The 16,577-nt window shown below is 40.4% G+C and overlaps 1 protein-coding gene across 1 annotated transcript in view; it reads left to right on the top strand.

The window, feature by feature from the left end:
* The first annotated feature begins 2,610 nt into the window (after window positions 1-2,610).
* Window positions 2,611-16,577, top strand: part of itgav (integrin, alpha V) — a 38,645-nt gene continuing 24,678 nt past the window's right edge. The window contains exons 1-4 of the mRNA XM_046844593.1: window positions 2,611-3,179; window positions 9,244-9,374; window positions 16,026-16,114; window positions 16,235-16,349. Coding sequence (XP_046700549.1) covers window positions 3,016-3,179; window positions 9,244-9,374; window positions 16,026-16,114; window positions 16,235-16,349 — 499 coding nt within the window. The 5' untranslated portion in view covers window positions 2,611-3,015. The remainder of the gene's footprint in view (window positions 3,180-9,243; window positions 9,375-16,025; window positions 16,115-16,234; window positions 16,350-16,577) is intronic.

The following is a 16,577-nucleotide window of genomic DNA, read 5'->3' as shown; positions in this document are numbered from 1 at the left end:
AGATGTTTGGATTGTTTTTGTATAATTTTCTGCTCCATCAGTGTAGTCAGGAAGTGTGTGTGTTTAGTGTAATCTGTGCTGAGATGTTGTGTAACTGTATGTTATGTAGAGGGAGTTGGTAGTTGTTTTGATGGCGCTGTGGATCTGACATTCCAGAATAAAAAAAAAAAAATACTACAGATAAACACCTCCTCGGGACACGCCTGGAGCAGATGCACTTACTCACCACCAGGGGACACTGCATACCAATTTCAGTCAGACCCCGACCTACAACGTTTCAGAGACACGACGGAAAAAATAATAATGATAAAAAAATATATATTTAAAATCACTTTTATTTACTTTATACTATGTAAAAAAAAAAAAGTAAATTTGAGAAGTCACTCTTCTGATGGATTTCCGAGCGTTTTTTCGGTCCCTATAACCCCTAAGTTGGGGTCTACCTGTATAGAGCCAAAGCAGGTCAGATGTCCTCATAGACTGGAACTCCTCTGATTTTCTACACTATATTACCTCGTATCACTCTGCCTGATCTCAGGGTTTTAGACATGCCTTTACAGCGAGGTCTTACAGGACCAAAACATCCTGTCTGTGCTGAGAACATGCTCTCCTGTGGAAAATGATCTACTGCAGGGGATTTCTTCGGATGATCTTCCTACTGATGACCGATCAGTCTCTCTGTCTCACTATTGTGTCACTATTGAGTCTAGCCAGAGTTTCATATTTTCCCCAAAAATGCCAACTGTGGATTTTCCCCTCATCAGGAAAACAGTGATTACAGAACCATTCGCCCCACCACATGACCTACAACACACACACACACACACACACACACACACACACACACACACACACACCTTTAGTATAGATTAACTCTTTTACACACTATATTAGGTGATGTTCGTGTCCCTCCTAAATCCTGACTCACACACGTTTATCCAAATACACCCTCAGTCTGACCTCAGACCTGTGAGTCATGATACCTCAGTCTCGCACACACTCCACACACTCTACATACACCACTAACCCTCCTCACTCCACACACTCTACATACACCACTAACCCTCCTCACTCCACACACACCACTAACCCTCCTCACTCCACACACTCTACATACACCACTAACCCTCCTCACTCACACACTCTACATACACCACTAACCCTCCTCACTCCACACACACCACTAACCCTCCTCACTCACACACCACTAACCCTCCTTACTACACACACCTCACACTACACACACACACACACTAACCCTCCTCACTACACACACCTCACACTACACACACACAACTAACCCTCCTCACACACTACTAACACTACACACACCTCACACTCCACACCTCACACTCCACACACACAACTAACCTCCTCACTACATACACCACTAACCTCCTCACTACACACCTCACACTACAAATACACCACTAACCCTCCTCACACACTACTAACACTCCACACACACAACTAACCCTCCTCACTACATACACCACTTAACCCTCCTCACTCCACACACACCACTAACCCTCCTCGCTCACACACCACTAACCCTCCTCACTCCACACCTCACACTCCACACACAACTAACCCTTCTCACTACATACACCACTAACCCTCCTCACTCACACACACCTCACACTACAAATACACCACTAACCCTCCTCACTCACACTACTAACACTCCACACACACACTAACCCTCCTCACACACACCACTAACCCTCCTCACTCCACACACACCACTAACCCTTCTCACTACATACACCACTAACCCTCCTCACTCACACACACCTCACACTACAAATACACCACTAACCCTCCTCACACACACCACTAACACTCCACACACACACAACTAACCCTCCTCACTACATACACCACTAACCCTCCTCACTCACACACACCTCACACTACAAATACACCACTAACCCTCCTCACTCACACACTACTAACACTCCACACACACAACTAACCCTCCTCACTACATACACCACTTAACCCTCCTCACTCACACACTACTAACACTCCACACACACCTCACTACAAATACACCACTAACCCTCCTCACTACACACACCTCACACTCACACACACAACTAACCCTCCTCACTACACACACAACTAATCCTCCTCGCTCACACACTACTAACACTACACATACACCTCACACTCCACACACACACAACTAACCCTCCTCACTACACACACCTCACACTCCACACACACAACTAACACTAACATCTATTTAACACAGATGAATTCCGATCATTCGCAGGTTCTGAAACCACACACACACACACACACACACACCAGTCCACATTTGTTTATTAAATTGTTTATTTATAAATACTGTAGAGATGTACACAATTTAATAGGAAAAATAAACATCGATTTTTGAGAGAAATGTTTTTGAATTGTTATTTTTATATGTGTGTATAAATAATATAAATGATATAATTGTGTGTTTACGGTATTAATTTTATATTTATAAATAAAAACCCTCTCGTTATTCCACAATAAATCATTTCCGGGGTTTAAGCCCCGCCCACGCTGTGGTTTTTCCCTTTTATTACAGTGACTTCCTGTTTTGCGTTATTGCGTCACTTCCAGTTACATTCTAACTGCTCTGTAACGCGCACGGACAGCAGCGGAGGAGTGTGTGTGTGTACAGGAGTGTGTGTGTGTGTGTGTGTGTGTGTGTGTGTTTACAGGAGTGTGTGTGTTTCTGCGCGAGCGGAGCGGCTTTTCCTCGGCTTAAAAGACTGTGTGTGTGTGTGTGTGTGTGTGTGTGTGTGTGTGTGTGTGTGTGTTTGGGTGGTTATCAGGCTGTAACTGTTCCCGAATCAGGTTTATGTGGAGTTTATGGAGAGAAAAAGGAGCTGAACACCGAGACAAGAACTTCTGCCAGCCTGAGACCGAGATATTCATCTACAGCATCTCTATATCTACTGTATACTGCACACAGACGGAGACAGGTAGAGAGAGACAGACAGGTAGAGAGACACGGGTGTGATGGAGAAATTAGTGGGTTCTGTTTATTGGACTGTCCTGACCCTGATCTGGGGTTGTGCTGTGAGTCCCTTTAACCTGGACACTGACAGTCCCTCAGTCTTCTCAGGACCTCAGGGCAGTTACTTCGGCTTCTCCGTAGATTTCTTCAGTCCCACTGATAAACTGTGAGTATGAATTTGATTCCACATATTTGTAAAGTTTTAACTGTATTTCATGGCATAAACCACTTTCTGTGATTCACTGAGATTCAGTCTTGTGTAACACTCTATTAAACCACACATCAGACCTACAGAACTTATTCACGTCTTACTTCACGTTTTACATCACGTCTTAAAACTCATACACGTTTTACATCACGTTTACATCACATCTTAAAACTCATACACGTCTTGCATCACGTCTTAAAACTCATACACGTTTTACATCACGTCTTTAAACTCATACACGTTTTACATCACGTCTTTAAACTCATACACATCCTACATCACGTTTACATCACGTCTTAAAACTCATACACGTTTTACATCACGTCTTTAAACTCATACACATCCTACATCACATCTTACATCACGTCTTAAAACTCATACACGTTTTACATCACGTTTACATCACGTCTTAAAACTCATACACGTTTTACATCCGTCTTAAAACTCATACACGTTTTAAATCATGTTTACATCACGTCTTAACTCATACACGTCTTAGATCATGTTGTCACGTCTTACAACTTATACATGACTTACATCACGTCTTAAAACTCATACACGTTTTACATCATGTTTACATCACGTCTTACAACTCATACACATCTTACATCACGTCTTAAAACTCATACACGTCTTACATCATGTTTACATCACGTCTTAAAACTCATACACCTCTTACATCACGATTACATCACGTCTTAAAACTCATACACGTCTTACATCACGTTTACATCACGTCTTTAAACTCATACATGTTTTACATCACATTTACATCACGTCTTAAAACTCATACATGTTTACATCACATTTACATCACGTCTTAAAACTCCTACGTTTACATCACGTTTACATCACGTCTTAAAACTCCTACACGACTTACATCACGCCTTAAAACTCATACACGTCTTACATCACGTTTACATCACGTCTTAAAACTCATACATGTTTTACATCACGTTAACATCACGTCTTTAAACTTATACACGTTTTACATCATGTTTACATCACTTCCTAACTCATACACATCTTAGATCATGTTGTCACGTCTTACAACTCATACATGACTTACATCACGTCTTACATCACGTCTTAAAACTCATACACGTTTTACATCACGTCTTTAAACTCATACACGTTTTACATCACGTCTTTAAACTCATACACATCCTACATCACGTTTACATCACGTCTTTAAACTCATACACATCCTACATCACATCTTACATCACGTCTTAAAACTCATACACGTTTTAAATCATGTTTACATCACGTCTTAAAACTCATACACGTTTTACATCACGTCTTAAAACTCATACACGTTTTAAATCATGTTTACATCACGTCTTAACTCATACACGTCTTAGATCATGTTGTCACGTCTTACAACTTATACATGACTTACATCGCGTCTTAAAACTCATACATGTCTTACATCACGTTTACATCACGTCTTACAACTCATACATGACTTACATCACGTCTTACAACTCATACACGTCTTACATCACGTTTACATCACGTTTTAAAACTCATACACGTTTTACATCTTGTTTACATCACGTCTTACAACTCATACACATCTTACATCATGTTTACATCACGTCTTAAAACTCATACACCTCTTACATTACGTTTACATCACGTCTTAAAACTCATACACGTCTTACATCACGTTTTCATTATGTCTTTAAACTCATACACGTTTTACATCACGTTTACATCACTTCTTTAAACTCATACATGTTTTACATCACATTTACATCACATCTTAAAACTCCTACACGTTTTACATCACGTCTTACATCACATCTTAAAACTCATACACGTCTTACATCACGTCTTAAAACTCATACACGTCTTACATCACGTTCACATCACGTCTTTAAACTCATACACATCCTACATCACGTTTACATCACGTCTTAAAACTCATACACGTTTTACATCATGTCTTTAAACTCATACACGTTTTACATCATGTTTACATCACGTCTTAACTCATACACATCTTAGATCATGTTGTCACGTCTTACAACTCATACATGACTTACATCACGTCTTAAAACTCATACACGTCTTACATCACGTTTACATCACGTTTTAAAACTCGTACGTTTTACATCACGTTTACATCACGTCTTAAAACTCCTACACGTCTTACATCACGTTTACATCACGTCTTAAAACTCATACACGTTTTACATCACATTTACATCACGTCTTACAACTCATACACATCTTACATCACGTTTACATCACGTCTTAAAACTCCTACACGTCTTACATCACGTTTACATCACGTCTTAAAACTCCTACACGTCTTACATCACATTTACATCACGTCTTAAAACTCCTACACGTCTTACATCACGTTTACATCACGTCTTAAAACTCATACACGTCTTACATCACGTTTACATCACGTCTTAAAACTCCTACCGTCTTACATCACGTTTACATCACGTCTTAAAACTCATACACGTCTTACATCACGTTTACATCACGTCTTAAAACTCATACACGTCTTACATCACGTTTACATCACGTCTTAAAACTCATACACGTCTTACATCACGTCTTAAAACTCATACACCTCTTACATCACGATTACATCACGTCTTAAAACTCATACACCTCTTACATCACGATTACATCACGTCTTAAAACTCCTACACGTCTTACATCACGTTTACATCACGTCTTTAAATTCATACAGGTTTTACATCACATTTACATCAGGTCTTGGTATAATGTTCTTATCTATCTAAGTGACCACAGGCCCAGCTGAAGAGAAGCAGCCTGAAAGCACAACACTGCCTCCACCATGCTTCATTGTCTCTCTGGTGTTCTGATGCTCTGTAATTAAAACCAAAACAAAACTTGAAAACAAACACAATATTTTGAATTACGGACAAAATGTTTAAACTTCTCGTCAGACCAGAACATATTTTCCCAGATGGTTTGTGGAGACTTATCAAAGACCACTGTTGCTGTAGGATTTGCTTGAGTGTGTGTGTGTGTGTGTGTGTGTGTGTACAATGAGTATTTGGTTCGTCTAAATCTACTTTGTTTTCTAAAAATGATTCTCTATTCTCCTGCAGTTTATAAATAAATATGGTGATTTATAAGTAACTGGATTATATTTTAAATATGAAATAATGTTTTTAGAAAGTCGTCTTCATCTTCTTCTTTCAGCATCTCCCATTAGGGGTCTCCACAGTGGATCATCCGTCTCCACACCCCCCTGTCCTCCACATCTGCCTCTTTCACACCAACTACCTGCATCTCTTCCTTCACCAAATCCATAAACTTCCTCCTTGATCTTCCTCTTTTCCTCCTTCCTGGTGTCTCCATCCTCAGCATTCTCCTACTGATATACCCCATGTTCCTCCTCTGCACATGTCCAAACTATCTCAATCTCACCTCCCTCACCCTTGTCTCCAAAACGTCCTACATGCGCTGTCCTTCTAATAAACTCATTTCTAATCCTGTCCATCGTCGTCACTCCCAATGAACATCTCAACATCTTCAGCTCTGCTACCTCCAGCTCCACCTCCTGTCTTTTACTCAATGCCACTGTCTCTAATCTCAGGTCTCACCACAGTCCTATAAACTTTCCCTTTCACTCTCACAGATACTCTTCTATCACAAATCACTCCTGCTATCACTCTTCTCCACCCACTCCACCCTGCCTGCACTCTTTTCTTCACTTCTCTAACACACTTCATTACTTTACACTGTTGACCCCAGGTACCTGAAGTCCTCCACCTTCTCCACCTCTTCTCCCTGCAACCGCACCCCTCCACTGCCCTCCCTCTCATTCACACACATGTACTCTGCCTTACTCCTACTGACTTTCATTCCCCTTCTCTCCAGCATGTACCTCCACCTCTCCAGGATCTTCTCCACCTGCTCCCTACTCTCACCACAAATCACAATATCATCCACAAACATCATAGTCCACAGAGACTCCTGTCTGACCTCGTCCTTCAACCTGTCCATCACCACTACAAACAGGAAAGGGCTCAGAGCCGATCCTTGATGCAGTCCAACCTCCACCTTGAACCAGTCTGTCGTTCCTACTGCACACTTCACTGCTGTCACACTGTCCTCATACATGTCCTGCACCACCCTCACATACTTCTCTGACACACCAGACTTCCTCATACAATACCACAACTCCTCTCTCCACCCTGTCGTACGCTTTCTCTAAATCCACAAACACACAATGCAACTCCTTCTGTCCTTCTCTATACTTCTCCATCAACATTCTCAAAGCAAATAATGCGTCTGTGTTGCTCTTTCTCTGCATGAAACCATACTGCTGCTCACAGATGGTCACCTCTTCTCTCAGCCTGGCTTCCACTACTCTTTCCCATAACTTCATGGTGTGACTGATCAACTTAATTCCCCTGTAGTTACTGCAGGTCTGCACATCTCCCTTATTCTTAAAGATCAGTACCAGCACACTCCTTCTCCATTCCTCAGGCATCTTCTCACCTTCCAAAATCCTGTTAAACAATCTGGTTAAAAACTCCACTGCATCTCTCCTAAACATCTCCATGCTTCTACCGGTATGTCATCTGGTCCGACTTTCCACTCTTCATCCTCTTAATTGCTGCTCTCACTTCCTCTTTACTAATCCTATCCACTTCCTGCTTCACCATCTCCACATCATCCAACCTTCTCTCTCTGATTTTCCTCATTCATCAGCTGCTCAAAATACTCCCTCCATCTTCTCAACACACTCTCCTCACTAGTCAACACATTTCCATCTCCATCCTTTATTGCTCTAACTTGCAGCACATCCTTCCCAGCTCGGTCCCTCTGCCTGGCCAATTGCTACAAATCCTTTTCTCCTTCCTTACTGTCCAACTTCTCCTACAGCTCCTCATATGCCTTTTCCTTGGCTTTCACCACATCCCTCTTTACCTGCTGCTGCATCTTCTTGTACTCCTGACTACTTTTCTCATCACTCTGTCGATCCAAATTCTGTTTCTCCAACCTGTTTCTCTTTCTGCTCTGCTGCACTTCCTCATTCCACCACCATGTCTATCTGTCTCCCTCATCACTTCTGCAGTAGTTCCCCAATCATCCAGCACCTCCACCACCACTGAGCCCCTGTCTGACCTCTTCCCTGAACCTCACACTACAGTCTTCCTCCTTCAGTTTCCACCATCTTATTCTTCTTTCAGTCCTCACTCTCCTCCTCTTCTTCTTCACCTCCAAAACCATCCTACAGACCACTATCCGATGCTGTCTAGCTACACTGTCTCCTGCCAACGCCTTACAGTCTCCAATCTCCTTCAGGTTGCATCTCCTACATAGAACATAATCCACCTGTGTGCACCTTCCGCCACTCTTATCGTCACCCTATGATCCCCCTTCTTAAAATACGTGTTCACCACTGCCATTTCCATCCTTTTAGCAAAATCTACCACCATCTGCCCTTCCACATTCCTCTCCTTAAAACCATACCTACCCATCACCTCCTCATCACCTCTGTTCCCTTCACCTACATGCCCATTAAAGTCTGCCCCAATCACCAATCTTTCATTCCTAGGTTCACCTTCTACCACTTCATCTAATTCACTCCAGAATTTTTCCTTCTCCTCCATCTCACATCCCACTTGTGGAGCATAGGCACTGATGACATTTATCATCACCCCTTCAACTTCCAGCTTCACGATCATCACCCTATCAGAAACTCTCTTCACCTCCACTACACTCTTACTGTACTCTTCCTTCAGAATCACCCCTACACCATTTCTCTTTCCATCCACACCATGATAGAACAGTTTAAACACCTCCAATGTTCCTGCTCTTACTCTCTTTCCACTTGGTCTCCTGAACACACAACAACTCTACCTTTCTCCTCTCCATCATATCAGCTCCCTCTCTCCCTTTACCAGTCAGAGTACCAATATTTAGAGTACCAACCCGAACCTCCACTCTCCTGCACTGCTCCTTTCCCTGCTGTGTCTGTAGATGTTCTCATGGTTTCTGTGCTTCTCTCACACAGGCAGAACATCCTGGTGGGTGCTCCAAAAGCCAACAGCTCCTCCTCTTCCTCAGTGACGGAGCGAGGTGCTGTGTACAGTTGTCCATGGCAGTCAGGCGGGACATGTACACAGATAGTGTTCGACAACACCGGTAAGTTCAGGACACTTGCAGCAAAGTGCCCTAAAGGCAGCATTAAGGAGTTTCCTGGTATAATGCAGAACTTTTCAGTTCTCCTTCTGTGATGGTTAAAATGCTCAGGGTGCAGGTTTCTTTCCCCATGATGTTTATCATTTCTTTAACGAGCTTCTTACAGGCAGCAGTTTTCTTTTCTAGTAATCTGCTGATTATTTAGCTTAGGAATTTGGAATGCTCTGAAGGCAGACCAGTTTCTTCTAATGCTTTTGGACTAAATGTAAATAAATGTCTAAGGTAGTTTGTTTCTCAATGATTATTCTAAACCCTTTCACAGTGTTTTGTTGGATAATTCAGAATGTCTCCAATGCAGCAGTGTGTTTTTCCAAACCCTAGTGATCATTAGGAAGACCTTGAGGAACACATTAGAGATTTGGTATTATTCCAGTGCCTGGAATGCAATGTTTTTAATGACATCACAAAGCTATCATTGTGCTTCTGGTGCTGATTCAGAGTGCCCTGAAACCTGAATATATATATATATATATATATATATATATCTTTGTTTTTCATTTTATTGTTTTGTTTTTTTTAAACTCTGGGTTCTGAATAAGAATGCCCTAAAGGTGGTGCCTTCGACGTGCTCGTGGTTGTTATAATGTCATGGGGTGATGGATGAGCGTCGGGGTCTTAGTTGTATCGTGTGTGTGTGTGTGTGTGTGTGTGTGTGTGTACAGAGCACCTGTAGGGCAGGTATTTCAGCAGAGTGGTGCTTATTCAGGCCCAGGCCTGTTAGAGATTTAGCACTGAGCTCCTCTGTACTCACACACTGTGTTCCAGTTGTCTTGTAAAGCCTCAAGGTTTGTTTTGTCATAAGTATTTAAGTATCTGCACCCTTATAGACGTGACCGATCTGATACTGATGTGTAGGATGTGGTTGTTTCTTCATGTCATAATCACTGGTCAAGATAAAACCTTCCAGAATTGTGTGACATTTCTAGTGTGTCTGTACACACCACAGTGTAGCTTTGTACGAGTGTGTAGCGTGACGCTCGAGTTTCAGAGCTGAGTGTGGTGAGAATCTGGGCTAATTAGGACAGCAAGGATTAGTGTGGAGCTGTGGAATTTTATTAATAGATGATTCTTAGGACAGGGTAGGTTTTCTCAAAACTCTCAGATACTCTCTAAAACTCTCAGATACTCTCAAAAACTCTCAGGTTATCTTAAATACTCTCAGGTTCTCTCAAAAACTCTCAGGTTCTCTCAAAAACTCTCAGGTTATCTTAAATACTCTCAGGTTCTCTCAAAAACTCTCAGATACTTTAAAAACTCTCAGATACTCTCAAAAACTCTCAGATACTCTCAAAAACTCTTTAGGTTCTCTTAAATACTCTCAGGTTCTCTCAAAAACTCTCAGATACTCTCAAAAACTCTCAGATACTTTTAAAAACTCTTAGATACTGTCAGGTTCTCTTAAATACCCTCAAAAACTCTCAGGTTCTCTCAAATACTCTCAAAAACTGTCAGATACTCTTAAAAACTCTCAGATACTTTTAAAAACTCTCAGATACTGTCAGGTTCTCTTAAATACCCTCAAATACTCTCAGGTTCTCTCAAATACTCTCAAAAACTGTCAGATACTCTTAAAAACTCGCAGATACTCTCAAAAACTCTCGTATACTCTCAGGTACTTTCAGGTTCTTTCAAATACTCTCAGATACTCTCAAAACTCTCAGGTACTTTCAGGTACTCTCATACTCTGATACTTTCAGGTTCTCTTAAATACTCTCAGGTACTCTCAAATACTCCCAGGAACTTTCAGATACTTTTAAATACTCCCAGATAGTCTCAAAAACTCTCGGATACTCTCAGGTTCTCTTAAATACTCTCAAATACTTTTTTGTTCTTTCAAATACTCTCAGATGCTCTCAACAACTCTCAGATACTCTTAAATACTCTCAGGTTCTCTCAAAAACTCTCAGATACTCTCAAAAACTCTCAGATACTTTTAAAAACTCTTAGATACTGTCAGGTTCTCTTAAATACCCTCAAATACTCTCAGGTTCTCTCAAATACTCTCAAAAACTGTCAGATACTCTTAAAAACTCGCAGATACTCTCAAAAACTCTCGTATACTCTCAGGTACTTTCAGGTTCTTTCAAATACTCTCAGATACTCTCAAAAACTCTCAGGTACTTTCAGGTACTCTCATACTCTGATACTTTCAGGTTCTCTTAAATACTCTCAGGTACTCTCAAATACTCCCAGGAACTTTCAGATACTTTTAAATACTCCCAGATAGTCTCAAAAACTCTCGGATACTCTCAGGTTCTCTTAAATACTCTCAAATACTTTTTTGTTCTTTCAAATACTCTCAGATGCTCTCAACAACTCTCAGATACTCTTAAATACTCTCAGGTTCTCTCAAAAACTCTCAGATACTCTCAAAAACTCTCAGATACTTTTAAAAACTCTTAGATACTGTCAGGTTCTCTTAAATACCCTCAAATACTCTCAGGTTCTCTCAAATACTCTCAAAAACTGTCAGATACTCTTAAAAACTCTCAGATATTTTTTAAAAACTCTCAGATACTGTCAGGTTCTCTTAAATACCCTCAAATACTCTCAGGTTCTCTTAAATACTCTCAAATACTTTTTTGTTCTTTCAAATACTCTCAGATGCTCTCAACAACTCTCAGATACTCTTAAATACTCTCAGGTTCTCTCAAAACTCTCAGATACTCTCAAAACTCTCAGATACTTTTAAAAACTCTTAGATACTGTCAGGTTCTCTTAAATACCCTCAAATACTCTCAGGTTCTCTCAAATACTCTCAAAAACTGTCAGATACTCTTAAAAACTCTCAGATACTTTTAAAAACTCTCAGATACTGTCAGGTTCTCTTAAATACCCTCAAATACTCTCAGGTTCTCTCAAATACTCTCAAAACTGTCAGATACTCTTAAAACTCTCAGATACTCTCAAAACTCTCGTATACTCTCAGGTACTTTCAGGTTCTTTCAAATACTCTCAGATACTCTCAAAAACTCTCAGGTACTTTCAGGTACTCTCATACTCTGATACTTTCAGGTTCTCTTAAATACTCTCAGGTACTCTCAAATACTCCCAGGAACTTTCAGATACTTTTAAATACTCCCAGATAGTCTCAAAAACTCTCAGATTCTCTCAAAAACTCTCGGATACTCTCAGGTTCTCTTAAATACTCTCAAATACTTTTTTGTTCTTTCAAATACTCTCAGATGCTCTCAACAACTCTCAGATACTCTTAAATACTCTTAGGTTCTCTCACAACCTTTCAGATACTCTCAAATACTCATACTCTCAAATACTCTGATACTCTCAGGTTCTCTCAAGTACTCTCAAATACTTTCAGGTATTCTCAAATATTCTCAGGTTCCCTAAAATACTCTCAGGTTCTCTCCAATACTCTCAAAAACTCTCAGGTACTTTCAGATACTCTCAAATACTCTCAGGTTCTCTCAAGTACTCTCAGGAACTTTCAGGTACTCTCAAATACTTTCAGATACTCCCAGGTACTTTCAGGTAACGATGAAAGCTCCTTCGGCTACATGCAGTTTCTCCATAGCTAGTTTAGCGTTAAGATCCGGCTGAATGTACACTACAGTCACAACAATGCCTGAGAATTTTGGTAACTGTAGAGTCCGTGCATCATGATTTGTTAACATAAATGCACAGACCTCTTCCTCTGCCGTCCTGTCCGCCCGAGTTATCAGGAGCAGCAGCTCATCCATTTTGTTGGTGAGAGAACGTACATTGGCAAGAAAGATGCTTGGAAGAGATGGTTGACGTGGGTTTAGCCGTAGCCTAGCCCTGAGCTACCTCGCCTCCCCTTACTTTTTTTTTTATGGTCTCGGTGCTGGCGCCGAGGTCTTGCTGTCAGCCGAGCTGCATCAGTGGTCCGCGGTATTTGAGCGAGTTGAAAGTTTGTTGAACGTCCCTCTTTGAAGTTGTGACTGATGTCTAGTAGTGTTTGTCGGCTGTATGAGACATGTGCAAGTCTGTTCTGAGTGAATACACTTGCAGTTAGTGGAGAAATTACTACTGAATCGCAAAATCTGCAGAGACGCTGGGCCTCGCATTGTGCACACACCATCTTAGTATCAGATACTCTCGAATACGCTCAGATACTCTTAATATACACCAATACCCTCGAATACACTCAGATATTCTTGAATACACTCAGATATTCTTGAATACACTCAGATACTCTTAATATACACTAATACTATCAAATACGCTCAGATACTCTCGAATACGCTCAGATACTCTTAATATACACTAATACTATCAAATACGCTCAGATACTCTTAATATACGCTCAGATACTCTCGAATACGCTCAGATACTCTCGAATACGCTCAGATACTCTTAATATTCACTAATACTCTCGAATACGCTCAGATACTCAGATACTCTTAATATTCACTAATACTCTCAAATACGCTCAGATACTCTCGAATACACTCATATACTCAATATACACTAATACTCTCGAATACGCTCAGATACTCTTAATATTCACTAATACTCTCGAATACGCTCAGATACTCTTAATATACGCTCAGATACTCTTAATATACGCTCAGATACTCAGATACTCGAATATGCTCAGATACTCAGATACTCTCGATACGCTCAGATACTTAATATACACTAATACTCTCGAATACGCTCAGATACTCTTAATATACACTAATACTCTCGAATACGTTTAGATACTCTCGAATACACTCATATACTCTTAATATACACTAATACTCTCGAATACGCTCAGATACTCTCGAATACACTCAGATACTCAGATACTCTTAATATTCACTAATACTCTCAATACGCTCAGATACTCGAATACATTCATATACTCAATATACACTAATACTCTCGAATACGCTCAGATACTCTCGAATACGCTCAGATACTCTTAATATTCACTAATACTCTCGAATACGCTCAGATACTCTTAATATACGCTCAGATACTCTTAATATACGCTCAGATACTCTCGAATACGCTCAGATACTCTAATATACACTAATACTCAGATACTCTTAATATACACTAATACTCTAGAATACACTCAGATACTCTCGAGATACACTCAGATACTCAGATACTCTTAATATTCACTAATACTCTCGAATACGCTCAGATACTCTCGAATACGCTCAGATACTCTTAATATACACTAATACGCTCAGATACTCTCGAATACGCTCAGATACTCTTAATATACACTAATACTCTCGAATACGCTCAGATACTCTTAATACGCTCAGATACTCTGAATACGCTCAGATACTCTCGATACGCTCAGATACTCAGATACTCGAATACTCAGATACTCTTAATATACACTAATACTCTCGAATACGCTCAGATACTCTTGAATACACTGAGATACTCTCGAATACACTCAGATACTCTTAATATACACTAATACTCTCGAATACGCTCAGATACTCTCGAATACACTCAGATACTCAGATACTCTTAATATCGCTCAGATACTCTTAATATACGCTCAGATACTCTTAATATACGCTCAGATACTCTTAATATACGCTCAGATACTCTTAATATATGCTCAGATACTCTTAATATACACTAGATACTCTCGAATACGCTCAGATACTCGCGAATACGCTCAGATACTCGCGAATACGCTCAGATACTCTTAATATACGCTCAGATACTCTCGAATACGCTCAGATACTCTCGAATACGCTCAGATACTCTTAATATACACTAATACTCTCGAATACACTCATACTCTTAATATACACTACTCTCGAATACGCTCAGATACTCAGATACTCTCGAATACGCTCAGATACTCTAATATACACTAATACTCTCGAATACGCTCAGATACTCTTAATATACACTAATACTCGAATACGCTCAGATACTCTCAGATACTCTTAATATACACTAATACGCTCAGATACTCTCGAATACACTCATACTCTTAATATACACTACTACTCTCGAATACGCTCAGATACTCTCGAATACGCTCAGATACTCTTAATATATGCTCAGATACTCTTAATATACACTAATACTCTCGAATACGCTCAGATACTCTCAGATACTCTTAATATACGCTCAGATACTCTCGAATACGCTCAGATACTCTCGAATACGCTCAGATACTCCTAATATACACTAATACTCTCGAATACGCTCAGATACTCTTAATATACGCTCAGATACTCTTAATATATGCTCAGATACTCTTAATATACACTAATACTCTCGAATACGCTCAGATACTCTTAATATACGCTTAGATACTCTCGAATACGCTCAGATACTCTTAATATATGCTCAGATACTCTTAATATACACTAATACTCTCGAATACGCTCAGATACTCTCGAATACACTCAGATACTCTTAATATACACTAATACTCTCGAATACGCTCAGATACTCTCGAATACGCTCAGATACTCTTAATATACACTAATACTCTCGAATACGCTCAGATACGCTCGAATACGCTCAGATACTCTTAGTATACACGAATAATCACAGGTTTATATAAATGTCCTTTTTCTAATATGTTACTGTCTCTTTCCTTCTCTCTAACCTTCTGTTTCTCCTTCTCTTTCTCTCCCACAGATAATCGAGTAGAGAATGGGCAACAGATGGAGTTTAAGTCGAGTCAGTGGTTCGGAGCGACCGTGCGCTCAGACGGAGAACACATCCTGGTAACTCCTGCACTTCAGTCCAAAACAATATCAGTATAACTGTAACTGGTACTGTAGTGTGTGTGTGTGTGTGTGTGTGTGTGTGTGTGTGTGTGTGTGTGTGTGTGTGTGTGTGTGTAGGCATGTGCACCTCTGTACCAGTGGAGTACGTACGGTTTTAAGGAACGTGAACCTGTCGGGACGTGTTTTCTGAAGAAAGGATCCACAGTGGTGGAATATTCTCCCTGTCGCTCTGGTAACACACACACACACACACACACACACACACACACACTTTCTGTATGAAGCAATGCTGCACTCAGCACTGTGTAGTACATTCTAAAGGGAATAAGAGAAAAGAGAGGGTAGGAAGGAAGGTGCTTGTCACATACACAAATTCTTCTTCGTATATCACAGTGATGTTAGGAAGCTGTGGTCAGAGCGCAGGGTCAGACATGATACACTGGAGCTCAGAGGGTTAAGG

Source organism: Silurus meridionalis, unplaced genomic scaffold (assembly GCF_014805685.1).
Source record: "Silurus meridionalis isolate SWU-2019-XX unplaced genomic scaffold, ASM1480568v1 Scaffold70, whole genome shotgun sequence".
Taxonomy (NCBI): Eukaryota; Metazoa; Chordata; class Actinopteri; order Siluriformes; family Siluridae; genus Silurus; species Silurus meridionalis.
Note: the sequence above shows the minus strand (reverse complement) of the source record. Positions and strands in the feature narration are given on the sequence as shown.